Source organism: Aegilops tauschii, chromosome 3, assembly GCF_002575655.3.
Source record: "Aegilops tauschii subsp. strangulata cultivar AL8/78 chromosome 3, Aet v6.0, whole genome shotgun sequence".
NCBI lineage: Eukaryota > Viridiplantae > Streptophyta > Magnoliopsida > Poales > Poaceae > Aegilops > Aegilops tauschii.
The window spans coordinates 442,541,587-442,557,059 of NC_053037.3; the positions used below are offsets into that span (position 1 = coordinate 442,541,587).

The 15,473-nt window shown below is 47.8% G+C and overlaps 2 protein-coding genes and 1 long non-coding RNA gene across 4 annotated transcripts; 2 read left to right on the top strand and 1 right to left on the bottom strand.

Annotated features, from left to right (window-relative positions):
- Window positions 1-454: 454 nt before the first annotated feature.
- Window positions 455-2,442, top strand: LOC109749548 (probable serine/threonine-protein kinase PBL23). The gene is made up of 5 exons (XM_073510774.1): window positions 455-734; window positions 827-1,008; window positions 1,110-1,299; window positions 1,384-1,775; window positions 1,855-2,442. The coding sequence occupies exons 1-5, from the start codon at window positions 470-472 to the stop codon at window positions 2,125-2,127; spliced, it is 1,302 nt and encodes a 433-aa protein (XP_073366875.1). The 5' UTR covers window positions 455-469; the 3' UTR covers window positions 2,128-2,442.
- Window positions 2,443-7,456: 5,014 nt separating this feature from the next.
- LOC109749549 (pentatricopeptide repeat-containing protein At1g11630, mitochondrial) lies at window positions 7,457-12,176 on the top strand. Its single transcript, XM_020308494.4, has 2 exons — window positions 7,457-8,723; window positions 11,846-12,176. The coding sequence occupies exon 1, from the start codon at window positions 7,536-7,538 to the stop codon at window positions 8,706-8,708; it is 1,173 nt and encodes a 390-aa protein (XP_020164083.1). The 5' UTR covers window positions 7,457-7,535; the 3' UTR covers window positions 8,709-8,723; window positions 11,846-12,176.
- LOC141042453 (uncharacterized) lies at window positions 9,070-13,684 on the bottom strand. Of its 2 annotated transcripts, none has more exons than XR_012205274.1 (2): window positions 12,200-13,684; window positions 9,070-9,750 (listed from the first exon to the last, which is right to left on the bottom strand). It is a non-coding gene; the product is annotated as an uncharacterized lncRNA (long non-coding RNA). The 2 variants fall into 2 exon arrangements; XR_012205273.1 differs by having other exon boundaries at window positions 9,070-9,854.
- Window positions 13,685-15,473: the final 1,789 nt, after the last annotated feature.

Here is a 15,473-nt window from a genome sequence, read left to right on the forward strand (position 1 = left end):
CCAATTTAATTGGAACACGGGAAGGTTTTCTCACGAACAAAGTTATACAAATTTCCATGTAGTTGCTAGGATTAGGTATTAGGCAAATGGAGATGCAAGATGGAGTGAAAATTTACCAAAAGAATGGAAAACATTTGTTTGCCCTAGAATTTCCTTATTTTTTGAGGGGTCCCTAGAATGTCCAGGGTGTCAACTTGGTCGTCCCAGACTGGGCCTCAACGGCAGGTCACCATGCGTCCGCTCCCTATTCCTGGTGCTAAAGTTGACGCCGTGGCAGGAACCAGAACCAAGAGCGCACACTTTGCCAAATTTGGGTCCTCGCCTCCCCGAGGACAAAATAAGCTTTAGCATTCCCGTCCACAGATTCTCGTGTGCATGGCTCTTCAAGTATATATCCCAACGAATTCGTCCAACCGGACCCCGCAGATCGGTACGAGGGTGTCCTCGGCCACTCTCGCGTCGATCTGCTATGGGGTTGTTGTCGTCCGCCGTGAGGAAATGTAACAGCAAGATGCTCCTCGGCGGCGGCTCTTCATCTCCGTGTGGTGTGCGCGGCAAGGAACAACCATTGACGCCCGGCAAGCACAAGCGGTCGAGGAAGAAGCGCTTCTGGAGGAAGAAGAAGTCCAGCAAGAAGTTCAGCTGCGTCCCCTGCGTCAGCCTCACCGAGCTCACCAGGCGCGCCGAGTGCGAGGCCATCGCCGACCTCGTCAACAACATCTCGGCCAAGTCAGGTAACCAAAATGACACTAGGATTTTACATGAGGCTGCCGATTGGTTTGATGCCGATATTTGACGTACTGCAACATGCACGTGCGTGCTGCAGACATTACCAGTCACATGTACGCGGCCGAGGAGATCCTGCGGATCACCAACCAGAACATCCCCAGCAGGGTGCTCACCTTCCGTGAGTTGTCCGCGGCGACCAACAACTTCAGCCCCAACAACCTTGTGGGCGAGGGCGGCTTCGGGATGGTGTACAAGGGGCACTTGAAGGACACCAAGGAGGTGACTACTGCAACAATCCGATCAATAATCTGCAGCAGATTGTATCATTTGTCCCTTCTCATGTAGGAAAAACGTGGATGAGTCTTATCTTTGTCACGTAGGATATCGCCGTGAAGCGGCTGGACAAGGAAGGGTTCCAGGGGAACCGCGAGTTCCTGGTGGAGGTGCTGATGCTGAGCCTCCTGAGCCACCCCAACCTCGTGAATCTGATCGGCTACAGCACCGACCTCGACCAGCGGATCCTCGTCTACGAGTACATGCCCAACGGCTCGCTGGAGGATCATCTCCTAGGTAAGCTGTTGCATGCGTTCGAGGTCGATTCCTTCCTTCCTTCTCGTCGGCTTGGCTGATCGATCGAGTCGATCAATGGCGCAGATCTCCCGGAGAACGCCAAGGCGCTCCCCTGGCAGACGCGGATGAGGATCGCGGTGGGCGCGGCCAAGGGCATCGAATACCTGCACGAGGTGGCCAACCCTCCGGTCATCTACCGGGACCTCAAGGCCTCCAACATCCTCCTGGACAAGGACTTCAACTCCAAGCTCTCCGACTTCGGGCTCGCCAAGCTCGGCCCCCTCGGCGACGAGAGCCACGTCAGCACCAGGGTGATGGGCACCTACGGCTACTGCGCCCCCGAGTACGCCATGACCGGCAAGCTCACCAAGATGTCCGACATCTACAGCTTCGGCGTCGTGCTGCTCGAGCTCATCACCGGCAGGCGGGCCATCGACCCCACCAAGCCCACGGAGGAGCAGGTTCTCATCCACTGGGTAAGCACATATATACTCTCCAATCGAACGTTTAATCCAATGCAATCACTAACAAGACCGAGACCACCTCTATATGCAGGCGGCGCCCCTGATCAGGGACAGGAAAATGTTCGTGAGGCTGGCGGATCCGTTGCTGGGGAAGGACTTCCCGGTGAAGGGGCTGTACCAGGCGCTCGCCATCGCCTCCATGTGCATGCAGGAGGATCCCAGCAAGAGGCCCAAGATCGGCGACGTCGTGGACGCGCTCACCTTCCTCGCCGAACAGAAATACTATCCTCAACGAGACCGGGAAGCTGCTCAGGCGAAGGGCGGGGACTGCAGCACTCCTCCCAAAAAGGACATGGGTTTCTGAGATCGAAGCCGATGCTGACATGAAGCAGAGATGAGCCAGACAACCATAGAATATAATATTATAAGAGATGCATAAGGGAGGAGATGCAGCAGAACTATATCTCTGCCCCCTCACATTTCTTGTGTACCGTACACCACATAGGCAGGATGTAAGAGCAGCAACGAATCATCTTGACTGATGATGCTGATTTGTTAGTCAAGGCCTCAAATTCCAGCAGCAAAAGCCAAGAGCTGAGCCGTCTATTCCTGAGCTGTTCCAAGGACTGCCACGTTCATTATTAGCTTCTAGATCAACATGCAAACATTACCATTTTCATTCTGGTCCGCATGTAATCTAAAATCTATCCCGCCAAGGATTTGTGGAATTGGTAACTCTAGTAGAACACTCAAAAACAAAAGGTGATCGAAGTTGCAAATAATTATTGGATGCGATGAACCGTGATTGAATAACGAAAAGACTTCCAATTCTAGTCTTCGGCCGAATAATGTAGAGAGCATTGGTCTCACAAGAGTCAAGGTTCACAAACTTTGACTAGGTTTATGGAGAAAATTATCCGACCTACAATACACATTATATATCATACCATATATTTCATTATGAATCTAACAATAGTATTTGATATTGCAATCTAGATATTGATAATTTTCTCTAAAATCTCCATCAAAGTTTACATATGTTGACTTAAAAATGTGATAAACACTATTTTGGGACGGACTAGTAAGTAATGTTCATTTTTTTCCTATTTAAAGCGACTGAAATTTTACATACTCCCTCACTTCCAAAATAACCACGACACTTATTTTGAAACAGAGGAAGTATTTAATAAGAGCGAGAATTTAGCACAACTCTAAAGACCATCGGCAGTTCATGACAGACGACTCATCACTATCACATTTGCCGTGTGCATCTGACCGTGCCTCCGCTAGCTACCATCACCATCAAGATAACATGATTCGCACCGGAACTCGTGGTGCCTACTTCCATTAGTTATATTTACAAGTTTTTGAAGTTCTGGAAAAAAATCATACAAGATATATATGGACACAATGTATATATACTACGTTGCAAGATTTTTAAATCCAAGCTCAAGCACAACTTTATAAACATACAAGATAAACCTTTTTCTAGATACATACAGTAGCTAGTCAAATTTGGCCATGAATTCGGTCAATTTCCACAGCTAGTATTGAATTTGTTATTTCTAATTTCTCTTGCTACTTTTCAAGTTTGGATTTTTAATTTTGTAACGTTGCAAATACATGTTAAGTATTTAACCTAATGTTTAAAAAAACATTGGAGCATCTCCCACAACCCCTACGAACAATATTCTGCGAAACAACCCTCCAAAAATCTATTTGAGGGCTCCTCTACTTTGACAATCCACAAAATATACCCTCATCTGCAGTAATATCCATATTCTTTTACAACACAATGACAGGTAGGATCACTAATAGTTTTCCTTTCTTTATTTCTCCCTTTATTTCTCTATCTAGTCTGCTTGTGCTTGCGACAAGACCTTGCCTCTACCTTCTTGCCGCTTCGCAGTGGAGCCCATGATAGACAAACCTCGGGATGGACAACAAAGGTCACGAAAGACCTCTGGACGGGTGTAGGGGAGCGGGGAAGGGTGATGGAGGGAAGGAGGATGGGAAAGGGAGGTTCACAGTGAAATGGCATATGATGCAACGGGGCCGTAGTGCGAAGGCACTACGGTGGATGCGTGTAAAATGATCTAGATGGACCTAGAGGGGTGGATAAGTCATTCTAACATTTTTCTTACCAAATCCAGTCTTTGCAGAATATAATGGTGTGATAGCCTACATAAGCTTGCAAGGTTAATGGTTCAAACTAATGCACTAAGAGATAACCGAAGACACGAAAAGACAAAGATGTATCTAGCTATTCACTTCCTTGGAGGAAACCTAGTCACCGTTGGAGAAGCGGGAAACCACACAAAGGCTTCCTACACAACAATGGCTCACATTATTCTCCTTGATATATAACCACAAAGAATATTCTTAATCACTCGTGGTAGACCTCGAGGCGGCCTCCAAATCTTTACAAATGACGGGCTAAATCACAACTTGATTCCTCATCGGTGACTCCTACCGCTCAAGATTCTTCAATCTCCAAGAGTAACAAGATTCAAGGAGGAAAGCTCGAAACTTGCTCAAATCAAGAAATCGGTTGGTCACGAGAGAGATGGAGGTTGAATCTTGGCTAGGGTGTGTCGGTGTAATAAACATGTGTGTTTATACCCTGACTTATGCACAGACAGTTGCAGCCTTCCCGACGACAAGGGCTTGCCGGAGGATGGCCTTTATTTACACTCAAGACCTGATAATCAAAACCATGAAGAGAACCTCTAGGCAGGTGATCGAGAAGTACTGAAGATCAAGGTTCAAATTGCCGACAAGCAAGGCACCAGTAAAGCTACGCAACGGCTAGCCTCTAAGCCGGGAGGCTTCCCTCCACCGCTCCATCGTGGCACCAGACAAGAGTCTGCTGACAGATGTCGAGCGGGCAGGCTGTTAGGTGAAGCTTGTCGGGGCACGTGGTATCACTATAGCAGAAGAACAACTTTACGACACCCGCCCTAGAGGCATGTCAACAGGATAAAAGGTAGTTTTGCGAGCGACGCAGGTGGAGGTGGACGACCTTGCTGGCATTCTTCCTCGGCGTGACACCTAACGGAGCATTAAATGCTTTTGTCATAATCCATCAGAGTTAGGTATTTAGCATTGTAGCTTACTGTAGCCATTATCTATCCTTGTAATTACCATTTTTGCCTCTATGGTAGCCCCTTCATTTATAAAAGGAGGCCCGTGGCAACTTTTACAAGGGATGACACACTGCCCAATTACGTAGCTGCACTTTCCGAGCACTTTGCCGGCAAGCTTGCGCTCTCTTGTAACTTGGGCATTTTTTCACATATAATCCACCAAAGCAGAGTAGGGTTTTACGCCTCACGGCGGTCCGAACCTGGGTAAACCGGTGTGTTTGCATCACTGGATTTGCTCTTTGCATACTTTGATTCCTACAGCCGAACTACAAAGGGATCTTACTGATCCCAAAGATCGTCGTACCTCGATAGGGTGCTCCTCTCTCAAATACCTTAGACTCAAGGAATCAAACATTTTAGGGTGGAAGAGTGTCGGAGGTGTTCTTATCAAATCTAGAATGTTTGGAATGGAGTGGTCAACCTACTTCCCAAAGGGGAGGCGACTCATATAGTGGGAGAGGAATTAGCATTTTAGACAGAATTACACAAATAGACAGTCCGTCTTGGAAGTGCTCGAACAATCCAGCTGCAATGCTTTGCCAGAAGCGGCAATCGATCCAGTAGGCAGCCACACAGACAAACATCAGGGGCGGACAATTATGCACTACGACTTCATGAGGCTGAGCGCACCTGAATAGTCTGGCACTTGTCATGCTAGGAATACCCCGAGGCCGATTGCACCCGAACAGTCCTACGCTTGTTCGGATATTGAATCACCCCCGAGTGAGGACAAAGATACTACCCCATGTTGTCCAACAAGAATTGGCGTGCAAAGTCGGGCCGATTGAAATTTACCACTTGACTACCTTTGACTTAGGGTTTCTTGTGGCTTTCTGGCTTTGGATTATTCGTCGGATATGTGAGAATTCAACTGATGGTTGATTTGAGAAAATACTCTGCTACCTTTGATTCCCTTTAATAGTGTGGGATCCCCATAACACAAGAAGGAAAAAAGAAAAGCTATGCTTTACTCTTCTTAAAAGCACTTGTCCCGAGTGTGAGTGCTTGGCTTAATAGGAGTGATAGACTACTCATATCAATAAGGAATTCCATCTTTTTCGGGAACCCATTCGGAAAAAAACTCCAAAGTTAAGCGTGCTTGGCTTGGGGTAATTCTAGGATGGATGACCGACCGGGAAGTTGGTCTCGGGTGCGCATGAAAGCCTAGTGTTGGTCTGTGGGCCAATCTTGATCCTGCCAGGCGTAACAGGGTGTTATAATTGGTATCAGAGCAGACCCTCGCGGTTACACGGACATTTGCGGGTCAGGTGTACGGGCAGGTGGCGCATGGCACGTGTGTTCGGGTGACACACGGCATGGCACAATGTCCGGACTGGACGCAGATACATGTGCCAAGAGGGAACGTTCCTGATGGGTCGACGAGGACGTCGGTTCCTTTGAGTGGGGGTGTATGTGAGAGCCTGGCTTAATAGGAATGATAGACTACTCATATCAACAAGGAATTCCTTCTTTTCCGAGAGCCCATTCGAAAAGAACTCCATAGTTAAGCGTGCTTGGCTTGGGGTAATTCTAGGATGGATGACTGACCGGAAAGTTGGTCCCGGATGCGCACGAGTGAGGACAAAGTACGCAGGAAAGACTAGTGTTGGTCTGTGGGGCCAGTCTTGATCCCGCCAGGCGTAACAGGGTGTTACATCGAGTCTTTTGTTTTGAAGGTCGGCGATCATCACCACTTGCATAAGGGAATTAAACATGTGTATTCACTCAATGAACGTATCAATCCCTACAATTTTATGTCATCGTTACCTAAACAAAACATTAAAGACCTTGATGCACTTTGGAAAAAAAATGATTGGATGTGAATATCTGTAGGGCTCTTGTAGTGGCCTTGAATTGGTGGTGCCGATGTTGAGGCCCTAGAATTCTCCGGTGCTGTAGCTGGCAAAGGGTCATGCTGTGGGCTCGCCCGTGGTGGTTGCCACGGGCGTGGAGCCGATGGCTTTTTTTTTTGCTTGAACCATGACCACGACAAGCTACAACAGTGATCACGGCCAGCTGGAACCGCACCCCCGAGATGTTGCAACGACGAACACGACGAGTTGGAACCGGGACCATAGGGGAGTCATCGGGATGCCGCAGGGCGAGTCGGACGACATTGCAAGAAATGCATAGGGGGGGAGACTTGCTGGAAACGACAGGTGATGGCGGCTACATCAATGGACGTCGGGTGCTGCAACGGTCCGATGCACAAGCTACGAACAACATCCGCGAGCTGCAACCGACGGTGATAGTCGAGAGGGCGCTACAACACTGGTGCTGCCGAGGACATCAACCAACGAACGCGGCAGCCGTGCCTCGCGAGGGACACACATTGGAGGAGAAGCGCGCAGGGCGCGGTGGCAACTAGCCGACATGAGGTGATTTTTTTTATACGCGTTGGATCGATAGGGAATCCAACGGCTACCCGAACCCAGATCAAATGGCTTATAAGGGCCCCGTTCTGGATCCTGGCCGGTCGGCCGGCGCCTATATCGCGAGAAAAGGGGTAATTTGCTACCAGGGGCTGACATATCGGGGCCACTTACAAGCGAACTGAAAGAAAGCTTTCTCGTTTTCAGTCAGTGTCGATCATTCCCACTTCTAAACCCTAAACCCAGCCGCCGCCATGGCCGCCGCCGTCCGCCTCTTCCTGCGCCGCCGCCTCGCCACGGCCACCGCCACGCCTCCGACCCCAGCCTCCATCCTCAACCCTTCCTCCCCGACCACCCCGCTCACCTCGCGGCAGAAGACCCGCCTCGCCATCTCCCTCCTCAAGTCCTCCCCGCCGCCGCCCCACGACCAGATCCTCTCCATCTGCCGCGCCGCCGCACTCTCCCCGAAGACCCACCTCGACCGTGTTGCTCTCTCCCTCGCCACCTCGAGGCTCTCCACCGCCCCGGACTCCCTCCGAGACCTCACGTCCTCTCTTCTCATCCCCCACCACGCGCACCACGCCATCGTGCTCTTTGGCCAGGCCGGCCTCCTCCCCGACGCCATCTCCACCTTCCAGTCGTCCCCCTCCACCCGCTCCCTCAACGCCCTCCTCTTCGCCTGCATCGTCGCCGGCAACCATGCCGAGGCCGCTCGCATCTTCCAGACCTTCCCCGACGCCCACCGCGTCAAGCCCAACGCCGAGACATTCAACTCCATTATAAAATCCTTCTCTGAGTCCGGCACCACAAGGTCCTTCTACTCGGTGTTCGATGAAATGTGCAAGGAGGGCGTGAAGCCCACCGCCACCACATTTACTGCCGCGATTGCTGGGTTTTACAAGGAGGAGCGCTTTGATGATGTAGAGAAGGTGATTAAGCTCATGAAGAAGCACGGTTGTGGTGAGTCACTGCAAGTGTTCAATTCAAGGGTTCAGGGGCTGTGCAAGCTTGGCCGGAATGGTGATGCCAAGGCATTACTGAGTGAGATGGCCAAGAAAGGGACGAAGCCAAACTGGGTTACTTATAACCATTTGATTTATGGATTCTGCAAGGAAGGGGATTTGGAGGAAGCGAAGCGGCTGTACAAGGAGATGGGAAAGAAGGGGCTTGTTGGGGATAGTGGCTTCTATTTTACTGTCATTTTTCACCTTTGCAAGGCTGGCGATTTTGATACCGCCCTTGGTGTATACAATGAGATAATACCTAGGAACTGGGTACCCTGCTTCTCGACCATGAAGATGCTTGTGAATGGGCTTGCTGGGAGCTCGAGAATCGACGAGGCAAAAGGGATCATTGAGAAGATGAAGGAGAAATTTCCGGATAGGGATGAAGGGTGGAAGGAGGTAGAGGAGGCATTGCCTCAATAGAATAACCACTCACAGGTATTGTTTTCCTACTCACTGTTCTTAGAAACAATTACACAGATTCAATTTGGAAAATACAATTTGAGAATAGGGATGTCTGAGTATCTTGTTTGGCTTATGGTAAACCTGCAATATTTCACATGACATAAACCTGCAATGTTACAATATGCATTATACAAGTTATTCTACATCTGGAAGATGTCGCAGTTCAACTTATGGTAAAGTAGTGTCCTTCTGTAGGACCTTAATTGTCGTGGTATTCTCACGGGGGGCTTGCGAGTCGACAGATGCCACAAGGGCTTAGTGTGAGGGTAAGACTGCTGCTGATAGGCCCGGGAGCGGGTATGCGAGTAGCACGCACTAGTTTACCCAGGTTCGGGGCTCTCCGGAGAGATAATACCCCTACTCCTGCATGTCTGAATATCTCTGGTATGTATATCTGGTACAGAGTGCTCCTGGAGCTGTATCTAAGCTCAGTGCCATAGGCATCTGGCTTTGCATATGTATGTGGCATGGTGGCCGTTGCCTCTGGCCGTATGGGTGTGCTTGGGCATACTTGCCCGTGGGAGTGGACGGATGGATGGCTAGCTAGCTCTCTTGCTAGCTAGCTTGCTTGAGGGTGTGTGCGTGAGAGTCCATCCTGGATGGATGGATGTGTGCCCATATATATAGGCATGGCTAGCTTAGAGAGTAAGCTATGTGGTGGCATGGGCAAGGCATGGTGGGGTGTCACACTTGTCCCCTGGGTCACTTCATAAATAGTGCCCAGGGACAAGTGTCACTGTACATGATGGCGTCGTGGTACAGCTGTCTCGTCCGCGGTATGGCCGTCTCGTCGGGGTCTTGTCGGTGTTGGGTCGGGCTACAGTCAGCAGCCGGCTGGTCGGCGCAGTCGGCAGCCGGCATTCGGCCGGGCAGAGCAGTCGGACGGGGAGCCGGCAGGAGCAGCCGGGCAGTCGGACTGAGGGGCTTTGCTAGCCCCGATGTCTTGAATTATTGTCTTGCCGTCTTCGGGGTATCCGTGGCCAATTACTCCGACATTAATCTACATCATGAGGCTCTGCAACTTAGATGTTTTTTCCACTTCATTTCAATATCTGTTCCTCTTGGTTCTTGTCCAGAATGAACTGCATCTTAGAGCTGCATTATCTGTGTTCAAGTGTTTAGGCCCTCTATGTGATATAATATGTTACTTTTCAGTAACATAGATTTCCGTAAGCTCATAGTCATATAGAATTTGCAAAATTGTTGTCAATTAGCATGTTCATGTCTGTAAAAATATATATGAATTACAGAATAGTCGTGTATATTAACAAGAACCTTGTATTCATTAATTTGATGTGTGTTAGTATAGAATTTAAAAGGAATTGGAGTGCTTCATTTATGCGGACAGCTGATCAGGATTTTAAAATTTGTAAGTAAAAGGACACAGTATAGTAGATTGACATTGCTTTTAATGAGAAATTGGTACTATTTAAGTAGTACTTATAATAACTGTGGAGATTTAGTCAGATTATAGAGTGTGAGGCAGGTTTTATTCCCCTCGGAGGTATTAAATTATACATAACTAATAGGAAGTTACAGGCACACCAAGCAGTGATTTACAGTTTCCTATTTTCCTTCATAACTGGTAGCATAAGAAAGTGTTCACAGAAATATAAAGACTTCGCAGCGAAACTCCTGTAATATTGAATGCACCACTTGAGCATTTGGCACTTGACTCGAGTCAAACTACTACTAGTTATTTGAGAACCCACATGGTTTTACAAATGGAGATCCGAGGACAGATTAATGGGTCATTACTTTGGTGATGATTGCCGCCATTGAATGAAATTGTTTGTAAAGTAACCCAGTTGTACAATTTGCAACATTTGTCTATGCCATCTCTTAATCTTTTTGTACTAAATTAAACATATCAATGCTGTCATCCAAAATGTATAGTTATATATCTTAACTGGTCAATTTTGGTCCAGAGGAATTGTTGTGAACCAATCTCACCTTATAAAAGCTTAGCACGTAAAAGTTGCAACTTGCAAGTAATGTATTCCGAACAGGCAAACAGCACAAGAATCATCTCTCCTGATTCTCTCCTTATTTTTTCTTGAGAATACCTAACTTGGTTAGGTTGATTCCCCGGACCCTGCGCAAGCGGGAGCTACAAGCAACGGGCTGCCCTTTTTTCTTAACTTGGTTAGGTTGATTCAGGAGTCTTAACTCAGGGATTTTGAAATTTTCTAAATGAACTTTAGTTGCGGAATCTGAGCACGTAAAATTCGGGCTGTAAGCATCTAGATTGTATATTGACAATATAATGGTACGAGCATATGACCTGATGACTATACTTCCTTTCAGTAACATCGAATGATCAAATCTATAAAAGTATGCTTCATTTCAACCCCCTGTTCCAGTTGAAAACTGTCCATGCAGATCTCAGCTGTTGCTGTGTAGGTGTTATTGTTTCATCCCGCCAAATTTTAATTCATGCAGGCCTCTGTATTAGCAAGTACTTATTTTATGTTTCCTTTCGTATTCGTTAGATTTTGGCTTGGCATTTGTCGGTCTGGCTGTATGTGGTCTGTGTACCAAATGGTCCACAGCAATTAAGCAGAAGTATGCTCGAATTCATTGGCTAAACAGCTTGATTTCATTAACTGGTCCCTCTTTGCAAAATGTAAGGTGTATTTTGATTGATTACCACAAGACTTTGACGGTTTGACCAATGATCACTCCATCAATATGCAGTCTCCATGACATAAAATTGATGTCGTTAGCTTCATAGTCAGTATTTGCTTGCAATTGTGAGTTGTATCACATAAACCAGATATTAGCGTAGTAATTATCTGGCTTATGGATGCAGCTGTTCAACTTTAACTTGTGCGAACTAAATTTATTTGGTCTTTTTATTGTCTTGATTATATCTGAAAATGTCTCTTTACTCAATAATTTCGAAATGATGCACTTCTTTCCTTGGTACTCTCGCCAGCTTCTCACTAGCATTTATTTCAACACCCGTCGAGCATTTTCTTCCCTGGACTTGATTACCATGTATCACTAGCTTAAATTAATTACATTCATTTTATGACTTCATATAGAGATGGAATACTAATGTAAACTGCATAAATTTTCCTTTTGCCTTTCAGATGAAAACCCGCTGCTCAGTGATTCAAATTCAAGTTTGTCGCTGAACGACCCTTCTCAAATTGTTTGTTGCCGGGTGCCAAAAACGTGGTTAGCAGTTGGGAACTGCACCAATATTTGATGGACTGTTCTAAGCACATGGAGCTTTGTTTAAGATGTAATTTTGCTATTAGAATATGCTAGTCCCAGTTGCTGTTATAAAATATCTCCCGTCAAAGAATTGTTGAGGCGGGGTGAAAATACCATGACTTTGAGGTAAGGCACTGTTCGATATTTTTTGGATACTCTGTTCTTTAGTATGCTCATGCAAATTATAGCTTGATTTATATATAAGGGGTAGGAGATAATAACCATACCTTAAGTGGGTATCCCACAATTGGATACAATGATATCCACATAGCTTGTCTCCCTATGGTCCAGAATTTGACATAACAGAGTGAAGGGGACAAGCTGTCTGCAAGGATCTGTGATTTCTGCTGATGCATGTCAGTAGGTTACTAATACAGCAGGGTCACATGCATGTTGTGTAGTACTATTTCTTTCTTCGATTGAAGGCGGAATACCCCTGTATAACTGTGTTTAGCAGGGTGCTGTGCTGCTGGCTCCTGGAAACGCGAAAGAAAGTTAGAACGTAAACATTGTAAACCTCAGAGAACATTCTTACAAACGACTTAAGATTATTCAGTCTAGGACCCATGTAAGGTTTTTTTTAGTGTACTCAAATTAGATAAGTAGATTCGGTACTTAACGGATAGATGTCTTTGAATTCTAGTGAAGATTGGGGTTTGTTTGGTAGTATTTGTCACAGCTTTAGCTTGTTATCCAGAATTTAGGACCGTTGCTTTTTTCTGGATGCTAGCAATGTCCCGGATAGGACTGTTTCACCAACAGTTTGTCTAATTCACATCTAAATGTTATGTTTTTTAAGGATGTCACATCTAAGCTTCCACAAATATATAATGCAGCAGAAAGAAATAAAAAAACTAAAACAGAAAAATAGACCACAAACAAAGTGGACATCAGTTTAGATGTGACATAACTATATCACATCTAGATGTGTCCTAGACAGACCCTTTCACCAAGGCACCTCTAATTATCTTTGACTGGTAGTTCATTTTTTCCCTCTAAAAGTCTTAGGTTTGGGTTTACGCGGTATGGACAAGTCAACCAAACCCTGTGACATTGTGCGGCGCGGTGGAACGGGAAGAAGAGAACCACAAGAAGTGGATCTGCATGTTGAGCTCCGGGTCCCCCGTCTGGCGGTAGGAGCCGGTGCAGTAGGCGCAGTGGACGTTGGCCAGCTGGTAGAGGCTGCGCGGCTCGGAGTGCGGCAGCGCCCTCATCAGCGCTATCGCGCGCTCGTACTTGGCCATGTGCTCCGCCCCCACGGCGTGCATCGGCCGCCGGACCCTCAGCGGCTCCGCCGGGTCCGGGAGCCTGAAGTTGGTCGGCTCCGACGCGGGCGCGGGCGGGCAGCAGTAGAAGGGCGGGAGTGTCGCCTTGACGCACGTGTGCAGGCTGGTCACGAGAGGACCGCCGATCGTCTTCTTCTTGCCGCCGCTGCCGTCGGAGAGTGGGGCGGTGTCCGCGTCGCCTGCGCAGGAGACGATGTACGGGTCGAGGCCGGGTGACGGCGATCAGCGCTCTCGGCAGAGAGTAAGTGCATCGGTTTAGGGAGACCGGGAAGGCGGTGTAGACGACGACCGTGGCTGCGGCGGAGGCGCAGATGAGAAAGACGCAAGCCGTGAGTGGAGCACGGTGTTCATTGGCCATGGCTTCAGGTGCTAGCAGCTTGTTGCTTCGCAGAGGCGTAGTGTTTTGTTTGGCTATAAGCTGCCCACAGCTACTTTGTCTCGGAGCAGAGTTTATATAGGGACATGTAAAGCAGGAGAGTACTGCAAGCTAGGGACGTGGTTGTTGGGTAAGTACAATGTGTGTGGTCACCATGCCAGGATGTTTTCTTGGTGTAAAAACATACCGCGTGTTCGTCCGACCTTTCGCAAATGTATTTCCTTTTTCGGAACAGAAACGCCTTTCCATGCACAGCGTAGTCTCTTAATTTTACGCGTGTGTGAGAGAGAATCACACGTCACACATTCTGTATTTCATGAGATACAATCTGGGCACGTACGCAACGGCGGATATTTGGAGCTCTCCTGGGTAGCGAAACCTAGCCGTCGCCGCAAGGAGAGCCGCTCCTTTCCCGCGCCGTCTTCCGGCGGCTCTCCTTCACCGGCGACCTGGGGGGGGGGGGGGGGGGGGGGGGGGTTCGCCGGATCCTACGCGTGTGGATCGTTTTAAGTTTAAAAGGTTTTGGATCGTTCAACGGCGACGATGACGATGCTGAATAAAGAAGCTCCGGATTCTTCTTGGGCAGGCGATCGTCTCTATGGTCGGTGAAGGATTTGGGAACCAGTCTGTTGAAGCGAGGATGTCGTGGTTGCGGCAGCATCCTTGTGGTGGACATGTGTTCTCAGGCTCCGCCGTTGCGACAGCGCCTGCTCCAACATCGGCGCGGAGCTTGGGAGGTAGTCAACGAGCGGATGTAGATTGTGGTCTGCATCGACGACATCTGGAAGATTGAACATGTGCTCGGCTCATGGTTCATGGATGGCGGGTATTGTTTCCTCCTCTGACGTCTTAGTCATGTGGGGGGTGCCAGATCTAGCGTTTGATGGTGTGTCCAGGGTGTTGCTCCGGTCTTATTCGTTCAATGGTAATGATTTTGCCTTAGGCGAGCCACCTTGGAGGTCCGCAAAGCTGCATATTAGCGATGCAGCCGCGTCGAGCTCGGATGAGAAGGTGATCTGTCATTTTTCTTTTCGGTGGTTGCTGTTGTGGTGCCGGAGGCAGGCGACGGGCATTGGTGTTAAGCTCAGAGACGTTCTGCTGTCTTTTCAGTTTTGTCATGTCGGTCTTTTATGTGACTTGTACTTTAATCTTTATGATATGAATGAGACACATATTACCATGCAAAAAAAAATCTAGCATGTGGTTCTATTCTATTTACCCATGAATGGCTTTTATGTTTTTTAAACACAGTACAATCACAGACTCTCACATACGCTCACTCCGATCCTATGAACACGCACTCACACCCTTATTCCTATGAACATCTCTGAGATACTGAGTCAGCACAATATCTTGAGATTGATGAAGTCATCATAGACTCCTCGTAGTCGATAAGAACATCTACTCCCACAGAATACACATCATCAAAAACCTAAAACAAACCCAAAAAAAATACAAGTACCAGTTCTAAGTGTAGGACTTGAACTTTGACGGATTGGGACGACTGTGTCCCCACCTGTGTTGTCTCCTCCCCCCGTTGAATTTAGTGGTGTGGCCCGGTTGATTCCCAATTGACTTGCTCCACATAACCCTGTAGATTGCAATCCGTAAAACTTGTCTGTAACTCTAGCAAAGTACTTCCTCCGTCCCTAATGTAAAAAAAACGTCTTACATTACGGGACGGAGGAAGTATTCACTAAGGTCTTTGCCACATGAACGGAAATCACACTTCGTATTAGCGCCCGCCCAGGAAGAAAACTCCCCCGGTTTCTTGCACTAGTAAAAAAAGAGCCATTTGTCCCGGTTCTGGAATCGGGACTAAAGGGTCGGTACTAATAC

Bases quoted from the DNA above. Each gene is read 5' to 3' on its own strand.
- LOC109749548 (XM_073510774.1), top strand. From the start codon at position 470: ATGGGGTTGTTGTCGTCCGCCGTGAGGAAATGTAACAGCAAGATGCTC. The intron at 1,300-1,383 runs GTAAGCTGTTGC...TCAATGGCGCAG, and splicing joins GCTGGAGGATCATCTCCTAG to ATCTCCCGGAGAACGCCAAG. The intron at 1,776-1,854 runs GTAAGCACATAT...CTCTATATGCAG, and splicing joins AGCAGGTTCTCATCCACTGG to GCGGCGCCCCTGATCAGGGA.
- LOC109749549 (XM_020308494.4), top strand. From the start codon at position 7,536: ATGGCCGCCGCCGTCCGCCTCTTCCTGCGCCGCCGCCTCGCCACGGCC.